At 37.4% G+C, this 17,994-nt stretch overlaps 1 protein-coding gene across 2 annotated transcripts in view; it reads right to left on the reverse strand.

The window, feature by feature from the left end:
• Positions 1–2,324: 2,324 nt before the first annotated feature.
• LAMB1 (laminin subunit beta 1) overlaps positions 2,325–17,994 on the reverse strand; it is a 74,949-nt gene continuing 59,279 nt past the window's right edge. For both annotated transcript variants that reach the window (XM_090287355.1, XM_090287354.1), the window contains 9 exons: positions 17,539–17,723; positions 16,377–16,618; positions 13,168–13,371; positions 12,358–12,502; positions 9,234–9,441; positions 8,915–9,056; positions 4,456–4,632; positions 2,835–2,994; positions 2,325–2,622 (listed from right to left, as the gene is read on the reverse strand). In XM_090287355.1, the coding sequence (XP_090143481.1) occupies positions 2,486–2,622; positions 2,835–2,994; positions 4,456–4,632; positions 8,915–9,056; positions 9,234–9,441; positions 12,358–12,502; positions 13,168–13,371; positions 16,377–16,618; positions 17,539–17,723 (1,600 nt within the window). In that variant the 3' untranslated portion in view covers positions 2,325–2,485. The remainder of the gene's footprint in view (positions 2,623–2,834; positions 2,995–4,455; positions 4,633–8,914; positions 9,057–9,233; positions 9,442–12,357; positions 12,503–13,167; positions 13,372–16,376; positions 16,619–17,538; positions 17,724–17,994) is intronic.

Genomic DNA, 17,994 nt, shown 5'->3' on the forward strand with positions numbered 1-17,994 from the left:
AAACATCAGTGTGAGAAAGAAACATCAATCTCGTACATGCCTCAACCAGGGACCAAACCCACAATCCATGGCATAGGCCCTGACCAGGAATCGAACCAGTGATCTTACACTTTGCAGGATGATGCCCAACCAGCACTAGTCAGTGTTGGGATAGTATAAACTTAAAGAGGAAAATAAAGTATCCTAAAGTACTAGAAATATGTTAATTAGATGGTCACTTGATTGCAATTTAAAAGTTAAAAGTTATACGAGTCTTAAGGCAAGTTTGGAGAATGTAATTTAGCAGCAGAAAGCTGTATGTAATAAGATACCATCAGCTGATCATAGCTAAAAGGAGACTAGTAGTCTTAAGGTTTTAATTGTATTTATATATGGATCACTTTTTCCTTTTTCTTAGTGTGTTCAGTGGTCCTGGATTGTATCATGGCCCTTATGAATGATACAGTGTAAAGACTGGATTGTTACATACCTCTGAAAAAGTGATTTTTTTTTCTTTTAGTAGGCAGTTAACTTAGCATATCTCCCACTCCCCACTTGCCATCTTTGTGAGGGGCAGCAGCTGAAGTCTGCCCATTGCTTGTGTAGTTCACTGGTCAAGTAGGAATTGGACAAAATATATGTATAATTTGGCGGGGGGGCGTGGGGTGTCCTCTCCTATGCCTGCCTCTCTTGTGTTTCCCTCCCACATATTTCAGTTGCTGTGGTTGCCCTAAACTCTGTCCTTCAAATCCTTAACCAGTAGAACTTTGCTTCTGCCCAAGTTGCCACTTACTGGGATCAGCCCTTAAGTGAAAAGTTACTGAAAACAGAATTTCATCCAGTGCTGATCTTTCATGAGTGTCAGCTCCCCTCTGCCTTTTGCCTGCTTGGGTATTCTCCATTATCTTTAGGGGGCAGAAAACAAAAACATGTTCAGAGTTAGCAGTTGTTATCAGCAGGAGGGTTGGTTTGATATGTAGTATTTGCCATTATTGAGAATGAACTCTGCATTTTTAAAAAATCTGAAATTGCAATATTATGTGAAGTGCTAGTTTATTTAAACATCAGACATGTCTCCTATTCTAGGGGGAAAATTTCTAATTAGGAAATAGTGAAATATCATTTAGTATGAATTCTTATAGAGAGACACACAAGATAATAGTTAAATTCAACTTGAAGGGTTCCCATTCAATGTGAGAATGCAAATTTGTTTGTGTGGGACTGAAGTCTTGGGTATAAAACAAGTTTTAAATGTTCACTTACTATTTACTAAGTTCTCAGTATTTTCTTGGCTTGTGAGAGATGGGGCTGAGTTAGTTATCCAATTCATTAAACTGATTAAAATTCTTAGTTTTGAAGTGAGGTCTTAGTTGTTTACCCATAAAGGAATGGGGAGTATGATGATTTCTATTTTAAGAAAAATACTTAGGGGTGAGGGGGATGACTTAGTTGCTCTAGTAGGTGATGCAACATGACCACTTTGTTAGTTATTAGGATTCCTACCTAAATAAAAGTGACAATTAATTGCCTTGAACCAGAGGGAAGTTGCCTTATTTAAATTACAACTGTTTACATAACTTTTGTTCAGGCTCAGTTTCAAGTGCAGCTGTGTTGGATGCGTGGGTGGTTGTTAAGTAGCACACAGAATAGTTTTGCTCTAAGAAGAATGTGTGAAAAAAATCCCTTAGGGCCTGAGCTATTACCCAGTTAGTTCAGTGATAAAGTTGACACAGGCCTGGCAATTGTATTCCAGCTATTTTCTTTACCTTGTGGCATAAGTAATTGTCATATGATTGTTTTGGCCTCACCTACAGATCCTAGCAGAGAATCTAATTTAGGTTGTGAATTCAAATACAATATAAAAACTGAGAAATTACAACATCATTCTATACTTTGAGTAGCACTGCTCAGTTGGTAGGAACAATGTCTGTTAACTCTGGCCTGCTTTAATTTAAAGTTTCCCCATAGCAACCCTGAACCTATACTAGGTGTTAGTACTTAAAAGTCATTAATTTTCTAAAAATTGGTGCTTTTTGTTCTCTTTCCTATAGCAAGGAATACTTATGGGAGTTTTGGAGATTGGAGCAATTAAGCAGCCAGTGATATTGTGAAAGTAGGCTCTATCCTCCTTATCCAGAAATCACTGGGAGGTGATTTTAGGGTGGATTGTGGAGGGTATTGACCTAGCAAACAGGAGTAAAAGCTTATTTATAGATATAATGGAAATTATGGTCTCCATGGTTGTAATCAACTTGTTTATAAATCCATCTTTACATTCTTTGTTCAAGGAATTCATGAACACTGAATCAGTAAAAGTAATAGTTTAAGAATTATACTAAACAAAGTTATACAAAAGCACTGTACTTTATTAAACTTCATATAAAATGTGGTGATTAAAAACATTAAATAGGCAATGAGCTTTACTTTGAAAATCAGTAAGTCAGTTTAAAATGTAGCTTTTTACCAAATTTGGTCACTTAGCCATCTTATAGCCTTTTGGCCTTTGTTACAAGCAGGTGCTATAAATAGTAACTTTCTGGCTTATATCCTTTAGGAGTGAACGGACTTCTCCTTCTAATCTTACCAATTCTTGAGCTTTATCTTCTAAATATTTTTGATTGTCCTCATATTTTCTTTCTAACTCTGTGGGAGATAAAAAGAAGTCTGAGCAATTTATACTATGATGATCTCAAAATTAACACTCAAGTATCTTTGCTTATAAAGCTCTCTTAAGTGCCTAAGAAAGGTAAATAGATTTTCACCTTAAAAAAAAAAAAAAAAAAAAAAAAAAAATTAGTACACATACTAATTCTAAAATTCTTCATGAAAGCATGAACCTAAGTGAAAACACCTACCTTTCAGGAGTTGCAGCTTGCTGTTTGCTTGAGCCAAAAGTGTTTTTGCTTCATTTTGTAGCATTTCAGCTTTCCTTCTAGCATCTGCTGACTCTTCAGTTTTTTTGGCAATTAAGTTTTCTACTTTCTTATATTTTTCATCAAGTTCACCATCCAGAGACTGCAATTCCACATTTAAACACAAAGAAGTGATAATGTTAAGTGTTAGTAATTACATTTAAGAGCAGTATGTAGTATAATCATGGCAAGTTTGGATCACAGATATTAACTTGGACAGCAAACATTCTCGATTAGGGGCCACTGTTCAGGTACTCAGGCTTCAAGCTATTCAATAAAGTAATTGAAAGCATTATCTTGAAGTAGTGGAATTAAATACAACATTGACATGAAAAGATTTCAGACATTTTGGAGTTGTAACAGGTCTCAAGGGCTAAGTCCTCTTTCTCCTGCTGATTTAGCTCTTCTCAACAGAGACACTACAGAGATTTTCTCAAAGGCAGAGGTGCTGGGATCCAGACATTTATACCTCAAAAAAAGCCCTTTTTGAAGAAATGAGAACTATCTGGATTCTTGATTTGGGTTTGTAGAGACTTGATATCAAGAGTCAGAGTGAAAAGGTACAGTTAACGGTAGGGCAAGATTATAGCATACATGGTTGATAGGAGAAATTGGTGTAGGTTTAGAAAGATGGTTACAAGTGTTTTTTTGAGAAACAGGATAATAGTTATTGATAATAGGAATTCCATGTCAAGGGATTTTGCTCTTTATTATAATCAAATGTCACATTTATGCAAAATGCTCTGTAAGACAATTATTTGGGAGACTTACTTTCTCAGGACTGCAGGAAACTAGTGGAAAGTGGAAAAGACAGGTGCAAGTGAAATTTTCTTACTGTTTTGCTCTCTTCTCCAACCCAGAGGTATAGGGTAGTCACTATCACCTAATGCCCAAAAGCCAAACTAATTCCAGGAAAATCCTTGAAATTAATTTCAGTTTAAAGCTCCATACTATTCATGTAATAATTGCAGTACTCTCCTCAAGTTTAAAATGGTTTCTTTGGAGATAAAGCCCATATAATTCAGAAATTACTTTTAGTGAAAAAAAATGGGTCCTGAGATTTTCTCTGCAGAACAGAGTACCTTCCAGTGAAAAGCAAAGGGGCAGTTAATTCAGAATGAGGATGGAAGGGGTGAGATGTTTGTTCCCTCCTACTAGCTGTTCTCTGTTATGAACTGTAAGCTGTTTCTACACTGCTTTTAAAGATTTCTCGAATGGCCAGGTGTTGTTTACCGTATGCCATAAAGATCTCCCTGATTGAAACACAGAAAAACATGCTTAATATTCTTGTTTTAAGACTTCCATTCCTAAGTTAATTTCACTTTTCTAAACCCTTATCTAAGTTTGGATATGAGGGCCTAGGTCATGCTTATTGGATACTTTCATATCCACTCCCATTTTTTTCCATCTGTGTCTTTGAAGACTGCTATGTCAGAACAGGTCATTTGGGATGTTTCTGATAATTAACCATTTTAAGGGCCGTGTTCCTTATTCCAAGGAAGGCAGTGAGGAGACCAGTTGCTCCTTGATCAACATAGCTGTGAAATTACAAAAATTTACTTACCTTCTTAACATCTTCTGCATTTTGTTTCATAGCATATACTACTTCTTCAATATATTCTGCCTCCCCAGAGTTTTGGGCTGCTTTCCGCTTAAGTTCTTCCATATTCCTTTCCAGCTCACTTATGCGCTGGGAGGCATTGAACAAGGTTTCCTCAGAAGCTGCTGTTTCAGACTCAATCTAAAAGTATAATGTCAATCAGCCAGCAAGCCATTAATTTAAGAAGTGGTAGGAAATGCTATGAACATAAGTTTAGAGGAAGATTTAACAGACCACTATGCCATTTTACTATAGACCAAAAGAAGTAATTACTAAAAAAAATTTCAAGAAAGTTTATAGTGCCCGTTATTATTTTTAAATATATTTTGATTATGCTATTACAGTTGTCTCAACTTTTCCCCCTTTGCCCCCCTCCACCAGGTAACTCCCCATTCCTTGAAGCAATCCCCCCTTAGTTCACGTCCATGGGTCATGCATACAAGTTCTTTGGCTTCTCCATTTCCTATACTGTTCTTAACATCCCCATCTATTCTTTACCTACCAATTTGTACTTTTTAATCCCTACACCTTTTCCCCCATTCTTTCCCTTCCCTCTCCCAACTGATAACCCTCCAAAAGATCTCCGTATCTGTGATTCTGTTTCTGTTCTGCTTGTTTGCTTAGTTTATTTTTTAGATTCAATTGTTGCTAGTTGTGAATGTATTGCCATTTTGATGTTTATAGTTTTGATCATTTTCTTAAATAAGTCCCTTTAACATTTCATACAATAATAACTTCATGAAGTCTCTTAGCTTTACCTTGTCCAGGAAGCACTTTTTCTGTCCTTCCATTCGAAATGATAGCTTTGCTAGATAGAGTAATCTAGGTTGTAAGTCCTTTCTTTTCATTACTTTAAATACTTCTTGCCAGTCTGTGCTAGCCTGCAAAGTTTCTTTTGAGAAATCAGCTGACAGTCTTAGGGGGACCCCTTTGTAGGTAACTTTCTGCTTTTCTCTTGCTGCTTTTGAAAGTCTCTCTTTAACCTTTGGCATTTTGATTATGGTGTGTCTTGGTGTGGTCCTCTTTGGGTCCATCTTGTCATCTTGTTTGGGACGCTCTTTGCTTCCTGGACTTGTGTGACTATTTCCGTCACCAAATTAGGGAACTTTTCTTTAATTATTTTTTCAAATAAGTTTTAATTTCTTGCTCTTCCTCTTCTCCTTCTGGCACCCCTATGATTCGAATGTCGGTACATTTGAAGATGTCCCAGAGGTTCCTTAGCCTATCCTCCTCTTTTTTTTTCTTGATTCTTTTTAATTCTTGCTGTTCTGATTGAATGTTTTTTTCCTTCCTTATGTTCCAAATCATTAATTTGTTTCTCTATTTCATCGACTCCACTGTTGGTGTTCCCCGTAAGTTTTTTTTTTTAAATTTCACTTAGTGTAACCTTCATTTCTGCCTGGGTTTTTTTAATGCTGTTGAAGTACCCAGTGAGTTCTTTGAGCATCCTTATAACCAGTGTTTTGAACTATACATCTGATAGATTGCTTATCTTCATTTTGTTTAGTTCTTTTTCTGGAGTTTTTTTTCCTCCTCATTTTGGCAGTCTCCCTGTGTTTGTTTCTGTGTATTAGGTAGAGCTGCTTTGACTTTCAGTAGCATGGGCTATTGTAGAAAAGTGCAGCTGTAAGTTGTATAGGGTGGAGCCTTAGGTAATCACCAGGGGAGGGCAACCAATGTCACTGCTCTGGGGCTCTGTGTCAGGGAGGGCTCAGAAAAGGGACAGTGCTGCTGCCTGGCCTCTGGAGTTTTATCCAGGAGGAAGTGCCCTCCCAGTTCTTGCCCTGATGCCAGACACTTCAATTTCTCTTCATATGCCACTGTTGCCCATCCAGCTATTGCCCTGTGGTGAAGCCCATAGAGGGTGAGTCTGTGTAAGTCCTGAGTCTACTGCAGGCCCTTTAAGAGGAGACTTGAGAACCCCACAGTTTTTTCCACTACCTCAATCCCCACTGGTTTTTATAGCCAGAAGTTACGGGGACTTATCTTTCTGGTGTTGGAACCCAGGGCTGGGTGGTCTGGTGTGGGGTGGGATCCCTTGCTCCCAAGGTACCCCTCCTGATTTTTATCCAGCACACATGGTTGTGGGACTTGTTCTGTTTCTGCACCTCTCTTAGCCTCTCTGCATCTCCACCCCTGCTTCCCATCTGGATAAATGTGGCTTCTTTATTTATTTGGTTGTTGGATTTCTATACAGCTCAATTTTCTGATGATTCTGGGTAATATTTGTTTTGTAGTCTAGTTATAATTTTTGCTGTGGTTGTGTGAGAATGCGAGCCATGTTTACCTATGCCTCCATCTTGACTGGAAGCTAAATGCCCAACTTTAAATGGTCTTTGCTACATCTCACATGTTAACTTAATCCTTTTGGTACTTTTGGTGATCTAGGCTGAAATTCACATAAAATTTCTCCTTACAGTCAGAACCACCCCCAGGCAGCTTGATGTGTTGAAAAGCATTTTAAGGATACCTGTAAACTTTGGCCAATGTTCCCAAATAAGCAGATATGAGAAGAGGGATTTGCATATCAATTGTAATTAATGTGAGTGGGAAAATTATAACTTCCAGTCATCTTTAGTTTTTTCTATCAACTTCAAATGAAACTCTAGTAGTGGAGGTTATGGCACTTCAGAAACTACCTATAAAATTAATTCTGGTGTTTTTAGCTAATTACTGAAGACATGGAGACATGGAATGTTCTTTAAGACTGAAAAGTTACTGATAGGATTGGGGGATGGAAATTATAAATAAAATTATTAAGGGGAAAATATCTGGGCAACTGGTGAAAAATCCACATTTGATTTCTTTTCAAAGGATTACAAGTAAACATTGATTTTTTTTTTTTTTTTTAAAGAAAGCTAGCCAAAATAAGCGATCTGGCCCATGATAGAAAAACCAGTTTCACTCAGCCCTCACTTTTTCTTAAAAATAATCTTTAAGGATGGGGCTATTTCCATAGAATTAATTCTAAAGAACAATAATGACATAATAGAACTAATGGGTTAGTGTAGACATATGCTAAAATTTATATTTTAAGCCAAATGATTCTTGGCCAAAAAGCTTACCTATTAATTAATTTAGAAAAATATTCTTAGAGAGTAGTTATAATTCTTAGGAGATACGTTTATAGTTTTATGAGTGAATAGTTTCTGACAAGCTTTCATTAGCATAGTTTAGTTAGAGGTTGCCTTTGTTTCTTACTGTTACTAATTTAAACCACTTGCTGCTTCCCAGGGTCCCTGAGAAACAGAACCACCATTATTAATGTTAATCATCAAGCCAAATATCTCACCTATCGTTGGATTAATATTTTCTAACTTGCTTTTCAAAACAGTAATTTTTAAAAAGTCACCAAAATACTGTTCATGTTAGCAGCATACTAAGAAAATTTAAAAACCTAAAAATAATTAAAGGTTTAAAACACAGCCTGATGGAAAAACATAGTTTTCTAAACCTGAACAAGCAGCTTAAAGAAAAGGCCTTGCAGGTACTCAGAATTTAAGAAGGAAAAGTGTCTGACGAACTGCCAGGCCTGTCTTAACTGAGATCAATCGAATAAGGGAGACAGGTTTGTACTGACTAATGGCAGGAAACACAGGTTAAAAAATAAACATTAAGGGGGGTGGTTGGCCTGAGATGGCTGCCAGTATTGGGAGCATCTAATTTCAAAGTATAGTCTGAGAAGATAGGGAAGGATTGGATGAGTCATGTATTTTCTTCACCCACTTTTATAAAAGAAATGAACAGAATTCCCTCAAATTGGAAGGAAAAAGGTTTGCCTATAGGAATTTTTCTTAAAAAAAAAAAAGGAAAAATAGAACTATGTTTGCATTACTTTAAGAGGATTTTTAGAATAAAGCATTAAATGTATGTGAACTATTCTTTTGTTATATGGTAGTTTCTAAGAGCACTTTGCTTAAAAAAAATTATGTTTTCTGTGCATTCACAATAGATTGTTTAGCTATTAAGATCTATATTAGGTTCTTCTAGATTGGCCATTGGAAACTGACATTTTGACCTTTGCTGCTTTCCAGTCGTTTTCAAAACTAATGCAGTTTTGTTAATGATCACCTCAGAAATCTTAAGACACTGGTTTCAGCCATGTAGTTGCTTTTGGGCTGCTTTATAATAGCAGTTTTCTAACAATGGATTTTGAAATTATTACTATACTTCATACTATTGAATGGAGTCTATATGATCTCTTGAAAGAATGGGAAACTTGTCTTAAGATTTTTATGGGGGTGAAAATGAAAGGGGACTTAATGTTCCAGTGTCTTCAGAGTCCTTTTACTTTGAAAACATGTCACTTATAGCATCTGTGCTAGTTCAGTTATAAGAATTTTCTAACTATGAAATATACTATTCTGAAAAAAGATTATGTATTGTTTTCTCCTACATGTAATAATGATTGTAATAATCTTACCGAAGTTAGTAGGTTCTGGGTTCCTTGGATGTCTTCATCCGCTTGTTTAATTGCCTTCTCTGCTGCAATCTGGGCCTTTTCTGCTTCTTCCAGAGCTTCTTTTACCATGTCTGCAGTGACTTTAACATTTGTTGCACTTTTGCTGAGTAAAAGAATGAGACGATATATTATCTGTGAACATGAAAAAAGCACTGTACTTCCTTCCAGAAAAGAATATTTCTTTTAAGAAACCCTTCCTGAAATGACCCAGAGATACTCCTGGAAATTTTTGTTGGTTAAATACTTTTTACACTTTTTAAAATGCCATGTATTTGTATACCTGGCTTTTTTAGCTTCTTCTAACAACATCTCAGCTCTGGCAATGTCAGCAGCACTTTGCTGTAGAATAACCTCCACTTGAGAAAGGCTTTCAACTCGTTCGCGAATATCTTCTGTCAAGTTCTGTAACTGCTGTGGGGTGCTAGGCATTTCCATTTTCAATACTTCATTAGCAACGGCTTCAATGCTGTCCAGATCAGCACCATCCTCTGTTAAAAGCAAAGATGTTCCCATTAAGAGGTGAAAATCATATATGACTCATTTTTTCACCCACTAACTTACTGGTCATCTACTATGTGAACAGCAGAGTGGGGTTACACCAAGACAAAACACACTTCCTGTTTAAGAGTTTATAGTCTAACTGAGCAGGGAGGTGAGACCTTCACACATGAGAGAGGAAAGCTTACAGCAAGGACTACAGTATACCTTCACTTATCGCGGGTATTACATTCCAGACCTCCCCCGCGAAGGAGGAACCTTACATTTATTCTACACTCTTAAACCTACATAACTTTAACAACATACGTATACAGTACCGCAAAATCCCACAATATAGTGAAAAATCCGCGATAAATAATTAAATATATTATTTTTTAAAATCCCGCGATACAGTGAGGCCGCGATAAGTGAACCATGATATAAGGAGGGACTACTGTACTGGAATTTGCTGTAGTCTGGGGTAGTCAGGGATGTGTTTGTAGAGGATGAGGAAGTGATCAGTTTTGAAGGAAAATAGGATTTGAAAGAAGAAAGGGCATCTTTGGATGGAGAAACAGCATGAGCAGAGCCTGTTATGTGAAAGTTGAGTGGAGTGAATGGTTCAGATTATAGAAGACGAGAGGCCAGGGTAGAAAGCTGGGACTTGATCCTAACAGGCAGTGAAAACTTTCAGCTGAGGTTGAAAGAATTGGTAGGAACTACTGTAAATGCAGATATAAAGTGCTGATATTCCTTATAAGTGATCTGGATTCAGGAAATTACAGGAAGAAAATCCAGTCAGAGAAGCAAGAGAATCAGGATGGCATATTATCTATCAGAAGCCAAGAAGTTTCAAATGTCAAATGTGAAAGGAGGTTAAAAAAATACAAGATAGGTTAATCTTTAAGTATATCATTAGTTTTTAACCCTTTTCAAAAAAACTGTAAACATAAAAATGGACCCCTAAAGTTATAAGTAAAGGAAAATATATCATTGAATAATGGCTTCCACAGACTATTCCATAAGACATCCATAGTAAATACTGTTAGCTCCTTACTTATTAGCCATTTCCCCATTTTCCTTGCTAACAGAATACCAGTTGTGTTCAGGCACGTACCCCTAAGGTAAGGTAAGCTTATCAACCTCAGAATTAAGTCCTGACTGTATGTGTTTTGTACCCCTGAATCAGTTCCAACCCCTGGCAACCCTGTGAATGAGTGACATACGCATAAATCCTAATTAGTCTGCCAAGTATGGCATGGGCATGGGACTCATTTCTGGCTAGTGAGATTTATGGAGAAGACTGTTTAGAGGGTTCTGGGTAATATTTCCCTCCTTTAAAAAAAATACAACAGAAGGACAGGTGGTCTCTTCTTCCATTAGATATGATCATGTTTTTATATGAAGTCTGGTACTTTGGCAGCTGGCTTGTAACCAGGAGGAGCTAGCCAGAGAACAAAGCTAATAGGTGTAAAATGGCAGAGCAGACAGATGAAAAGCACATGGTCCCAGAACCATGGAGCTATCCTACTAACTTCTTGTTATGTGTTACACACCTTTTTGATAAAGTTTATTTCAGTTGAGAGTTTTTGTAGCTTGTAGCTTAAACCATCCTTACTGGTAACACTCAAACTGACCAGCAATACTTATGAGTTAGACCACAAATTCAAGAGATGTTCTTTCTACAAAACATATAAGGTACAGAGTTGTCTAACCATAGGTAATAATACCCTGTAAATAAGAGCATTACGAAGCTTTGGGAGCAATGCCAAAATAAACTCTACTTCAAATTAAGGTTCTAACAACATTATCTGTAATCTCTAACAAATTCCAAATTCAATTCTCATAGTATATGATTTATTCTTCCTTCTTGATTTGCTACTTGGGTATCAGATCACATGTGTCTGTATCTGCATAAAATTGGAGAAGGTTATTGACACACACATACAGGTAACCCCATATAACATGGTTGTTAGGTTCCTAACAAGTGCCGTGTTACGCAAATCTGTGTTATATGAAACAAAGAACTAGTACAAAAAGGGGAGTTAGGTTCCAAAAATTAAAAAAAAACATACTATTATATTTTTATAATTAAGAAATATCTTTATTCAAGCAATTTTCATCGAAAGTATTACATATTAACATGAATTAAGTAATGTTTTCTTCGTCATCACTAAGCTCCATTAACCAAATGCATTTTCTTTTTGACAAGACATCCTCATTCTCTGAACTTTCTTCAGCATTATCTTGATTTCTGTGCTCTACTTTTTGCAAAACTTTTTTTAGATTGCTTGATTTTGGCTGAGAGATCTTTATAAATTTTGTTATACGGTGCTAAGCACTTTTGAAGTTCTCTCTTAAACTTTGTGCTCCTAGCAGTGCAAGATGGTCATTTAAGAAATATGACTTAACTGTTTGGCTAAGTCTATGCCTGCCTTTATGCTTTTTAGAGTAAACTGTTTAACTTCTTCATTTTCATCAGTGCTGTCATCCCCTAAGTTACCTTGGCACATTCCAAATGTCATTTCCACCAAAATTGCTCTTATCATTTTCTTCTTCTACCAGCAATTCTTGGCTATCTTCTACAGTCATATCGTGTTAGAGCGGAAACAGTGTTATAAAAGTACCGTGTTATATGGGGGGTTTCCCCAATGCTCTTAATGTGTTAGAGCGAAACTGTTATAGAAGTACCATGTTATACGAGGGATACCTGTATATAAACTTAAGATAGGAAATATTTCTTAACATGGAATTTTTCTTTTTAATTTGGAAATGTTACTTTATTCACTGCCAGAGATTGATTTTATCTAAAATGCAGATTTGAATTATGGCCTCTGAAACACAGACTCTTACCAAACAGTTTTATATTTCAAGATAGGAAGAAATGTCTAAAATAAAATGAAAAATAAAATGAAAAATTTCCTTACGGGTCAAAAAGTTTCTGATCTGCTTGATCAGATCTCGCAGATCCTCATTACTCTTGTTCACTTTTTCTTTGGTAGCATTGGTTTTCCACAGAACATCCTGAGCATTCTCTTTGGCCTCATCTGCCCTCAGTTTTGCTTCAGAGACCTAAATATGAAGAATAAATTACTCAGAGAACAACTTCACTCTTTCTAAAGCAGTTCAGAATATTATAAACGGTCCAGAAAAGCATGTTAAAAAACTAGCATTTGGAATCATGGCTTTTCAAAACAGGTGCCTCCCATTCAACCATATTATATTCCTATACAGAGTGAAAGTATTCGGTATACAGATTCCTACACAGTATTCTCATATAGCTAAGACTAGCCTACAAATTTTTTCTGGTTGTTTTTAACTCCTTTAAAAAACATTTGGTGACCTATAAAATATTCCTTAGTCTTTTTCTCAGGTACCGACATAAATATTTCAGTTAATATGAGGTTAGTACTTCATGTATCACTTTTGAATAAAAGCTCAACTGCTTATTATAGAATTTTTGTAGTGCAGCTGGATGTATTCATAATCCTGCACCCATGGTAAGAAACATGGTTATCTCAAATTATTGTCATGATAAGAAGGCAAATTCTTACATATCGATGAATAAAACCTCCTCATCTCTTTCCCTGGCCTCACAAAAACTTGAATTTTCATGCTTGGTGTGAAATGCACTTTTTATTTTAGTCAGCACTTTGAATTGATGTCCCCTTTTCAGATCCTCCACTATGTATTGGAAGCAAACAAGCAATAAAAACTGAGGCCATCCGCTGAATTACCATCTTGGAGAGCTGTTCAACCTCAGCGAGGGCACTCAGAACATCTCTGTCAAAGTCCATGGCTTTCTGCCAGGCACTGTGTGCAGCAGTGACCAGTCCACCACAGCCAGGTCCTCCACACTTCTTATGTCCTTCGTCAGTTCTGCAGTTGGGGCCGCCACATTCAGTCTCGGAGCAGGAGGCCCCTGGCGGCGTTCCACAGGTCTGCAACGAGCCAAGGAGCAGGCACAGATTCAGAGAGGGAGTCTTCCTGCAGTGTAACAGCTGTGCAGGGGTTGGGTGGCCCCAGAGAGTGTGTAGGTGGTCCTCAGCAAGGGTGTTCGGGATGGAGAGAGGAGCAGAGAGTTTAGGGATAATCTAACCTCTATTTCCAAGGAAACAATAAAAATTTTAACCCTTATCTATACCTTCTGCCCTGAAGAACTGGAATACCATATGGGCTCTGACCAGGGTGCAAAATTATCTCCTCTATTGGGTTCAAGTTTGCCTATACATGAGCCACAGAATGCTTCCCCTTTTTCTGACCAGCTGGATTTAAAAAGAAAACAAAAAGCAAAACAAGTATTGGAAACCTTTTTTAGACCAGTGCCATGTTAAATGTCCTGGTGAGTAAGGGTGACACTAAAGGCCCGTTACCTGGCTTTTTAGTAACTTTCCATCTAGTTAGGAAGGCAGGATTGGTCTGCATAAAACAGCCAAGAACAGGTCAGATGCAGCAAGTATGAAGGAAAGCAGACAAAGGAGAGACTACTGAGGACTCTAGTAGTTGTCCTTGGCGAAGGATGTCTCTGGTGGGATCTGAGAATAGGAAGCAGGGCACCATTTTAGATGTGAGAGGGAGAGAGAAAAGAGTAGGAACAAAGGTGGATGTAACTTCCAAATAAGCAACACCCCACACTCTCCTTTCTTATCTACCAGAAACTTCCAAAGAGCAGGGCTTGGGCATGGTATACACATGGTTAATTGGTGAATTAGAAGTTTGCTATGTGGCATAAAAGGCTGAGCAGGAAGAAATTATATTTGGAGCTATCCTTTTGTGGAAAATGCTCATACTGAAGAGACAAAGGATTTAGGTTTGGGCATGGTATACACATGGTTAATTGGTAAATTAGAAGTTTGCTATGTGGCATAAAAGGCTGAGCAGGAAGAAATTATATTTGGAGCTATCCTTTTGTGGAAAATGCTCATACTGAAGAGGCAAAAGATTTACTGCAGTGAAAAGCAGTTAACAAAATACTCCCAAACAAGGAAAGCGTAAGATGTAAAAAAGTACTTTTTCATAAATACAACAAACTCTTTAGCCTAATAATTCTGTGATGATTACAATCTCATATCTCAAATAAAATAATATAGTCTTCCATAGATCTGGTTTACGGTACATAGGAAACTTCAGAAGATAGTCTTGGCTGGTGTGGCTCAGTTGATTGAGCGCTACCCTGCGAACCAAAGGGTTGCAGTTTTGATTCCTAGTCAGGGCACATGTCTGGATTGTGGGCCAGGTGTCCAGTTAGGGGCGCATGAGAGGCAACCACACATTGATGTTTCTCTCCCTCTCTTTTCTCCCTCCCTTCCCCTCTCTAAAAAAAAATAATAAAATTTTTAAAAAAATATTCAGAAGATAAAACTCTTTGTGCTAAAGAACATGAGCTTTAATCAAGAAGGGCAGCGTAAAGCCTCAGAGATGCATTCTAAAAACAGTCTGACAGCACACTAAAAGGTCTGTTTTATTTCAACAGGAAAGACATGAAAAAACCCCAGCATGGGTCTAGGTAAATAGACATCAAGACAAAGAACTGAAGGCACTTGAAAAACACAAAAGGACAGAAAAGTCCCTAACATGAAGTGGCATTAAGGAGTTCTCATAGAATAATTAAGAAAAACACATACAATGAGAGACAGGAAGGAGCTGGCTAATCCTTAGGTAGCTCATCACCACATGGAGAAGCAAGCAGGGGAAGGGCACCCCTTCATGTGGCCAGAGGAACCAGCCCACCGCCACCCATCCCCAAGATACTGTCTCTGCTGCAAAGCAAATATCCTTTAGCATGTTCAGCTACTTTTCATTTTAGTTTGTGGATTTTTTATTTGTGGTTACTGGTTTTTTATTGGAATTTGTAAGGAAGGAGTCAATACTGAAAGCAAGAAGATTTAAAGAACTGGCATTTCATGCCTAAGTATAACAACTTTGTGTCCTATTAGGTACGATTTACACATTGCTCTGAGCCTCCATTTTTCTATTAACTAGTGACAGGATTACTTCCTATTTCCACAAGATGCTATGAAGTTTCTTAAAATAATGAGTATATATTGTAGGTATCAATTAAATTAGTCACAATATAGTATGGATTGTGCTTTTGTCTATTCAGAGAAAGGGGTGTGGGGACAGGCAGGGAGGGAGAAGAACTATCATTAAGACTAATGAAGTCTGAACTTGCACAGTTTCTATGCACTCACCTTCCCCTTTGTTTAGTGGTGCTTTGTTTCTTGGCTAAGAGAGCACAAGCCTTACAAAATAAAAGTCTATAAAAAATACCCTCCAAACTCTCAGGTACTCTTCTATGAAAAACAATAAGGAAACAAGAGGAAGAAATAGGCTTACACTGGTGTTTTTGGCCTTCTGCCTGATTTTCATTAAAGTCACTACTCAATTTCATTTGGCTCCAGAGTTACTTTTTAAAAGCTTTTGGAAAATGAATCTACTTTCTAGACTGGTCTCAGGGTTAATCTTCACCAGGTAAAGTTACTGGAACAAAGGAACATTTTAACTAACACCTATGGAAAAATTCTTGAGCTCCCTTTAATTTTTTTTTTTTTAAGAAATCCCTTCCAGAATAATTCTGAATTACTCCACTGAGATGGGAGTTTGCACTTCAAAGCAGAACAAAGTAAAAAAATAAGTGTCCACATTATAAAAAGGATCAAGTTTAAATAAGAAGTCACTGAGTCAGCAGACAGTATGGGAGAGTAGTCATGATTCTTGAATTGTACCACAAAGAAACCACTTGAAGAGAAGGAAGATTAGAAACATACACGCTGCTGTTTTTCACCTGGCTTGGTCATGGATACCCTACACTGTGATCCAGAGATGGGAGCCTAGGAGTTGTAGTCCTGCTGATTTGTTTGCAAGGTGAACAATATTAAAGACAAGACAGGGTGTTTTTTTCCTCTTACAACATGATGGCCTTGAGGCCAAACCCCCTCAACCTTACCATTTCGGCAGCAGCTGAAAGGTCTAGACTTTGTAGTTTGCCTGCCAGTTCATCCAGGAGGCGGGCCTGTTCCTCTTGTTTTTCCCTGAACTGGGACTCACGCTCCAACATCAAGTCTTCTACTCTGTTTCTTGTAAGCTCTGACTGCTCCACAGTGCTGTTGGAATCTATGGTGGAGGCATTTACCCTCTTCTCTGCCTCTAAAGACATCTGGAAATACTTGGTAATGCTATCCAGGGCACCTAGGACGTGAAATCGCCCACAGTTAATCTCTTGTACTCAATCTCCTCATCAAGCAATGTCCATATTTTGTGTCTTTCTAGCCCTAAATTTACTGTATTGGTTTTGTTTTAAAATTTAAGAAATAAAATCTTTAGTAAGAAATATAACTTTCCTGTTACAACCAATGAATATACTTTGTCCTATTAGCACCTACTGTGGCTCTGGAGGATGCCAAACATCTGAATGAAAAATTAAGTCAGCCATGCAGATATTTTGATTCAGGCAAGCATCCAGTTCATTCTAGATAGCTGGTGTCAGCCAGCCTCTAGATACACATCCAGCTAATTTTCCCCATTCTCAGTCATTTGTTTAGATGCACTCAAAAGGCTAGTATTATAAACATTAAACAGGATGGCTGTTTTGCTTTAAGGACCTAGCCGAAAAATTAAGTGATCATGCATTAAACAGGATGGAGAGTGTGACCTGACATATTTTTACTTTCTTTTATTATATATGGCCTATGACAGCAAATGAAGGATTTGCCGAAATTATTTCCTGACCAACCAACGTTCTTGAATGTAAAAGGTTTTATGGAAGTAGCAACCTAATTTCTTAATTATTCAAGAGCCCGTTTCCAAGAAAAGCCAAGGAGGTTAAATCACTAACTGAAAAAAATCAGGAAACGCATGCCATTTTAATGAAAGGACTGCCGCTCACTCCCTGTGATCTCGGCTGTGAGACTTGTAGTCTCTTTGTGGCTCAGGTCCCATGTTTGTAAAACGGAGACTTCAGTCTTCATTTGTGCCAGAGACACAATGAGAAAAAGCTTTAAATCATTAGAAAGCACTTAATTTTTTTTCTGAAAGCACTGTATTAAAGAGGTTACACAGATGGTTAAATCCACTGTCCAGGACTGAGTACTTGCACAAAAAATGCTCACCCCGAATATCTGAATTTTTGATAAATTCTAGTTGTTCAGCAAGCTCTTGCACTGTCTTGTCGAGGCTTTCTGCTTTTGTCTGGAGAGAATGTAGGCCTTTGGCTGTGCTGTTTCTTTGTGAAGCTGTGTCAGATAATTCCACTTCTACTTGAGCCATCTTTTCCGTAACATCTTTGGTTAGTTTCCTACAAAGAAAAGGGTAAGTTTACCCAAGTAAAATAAATCTTTTCATATTTCCTACTAATACTATAATTCTTTAATTTCAAACCAATTCAGTAGTTGGTAACAATTTATCTCTAAATACTGGTTTTATTCTCCTTATCATTAAGAGGCTGTATTAAATCTAACAATTTTTCTTGCTTCAAAGACTTTGAAGAAAAACACAGAAGCACCACCCAGCTGTGTTGGTTGGGCTATTTAAATAGCAGGGTTCTGAATCTCTGCTGTAATATAAGC

The sequence above is a fragment of the Furipterus horrens genome, unplaced genomic scaffold (genome assembly GCF_987537825.1).
Source record: "Furipterus horrens unplaced genomic scaffold, mFurHor1.1.pri manual_scaffold_9, whole genome shotgun sequence".
Taxonomy (NCBI): domain Eukaryota; kingdom Metazoa; phylum Chordata; class Mammalia; order Chiroptera; family Furipteridae; genus Furipterus; species Furipterus horrens.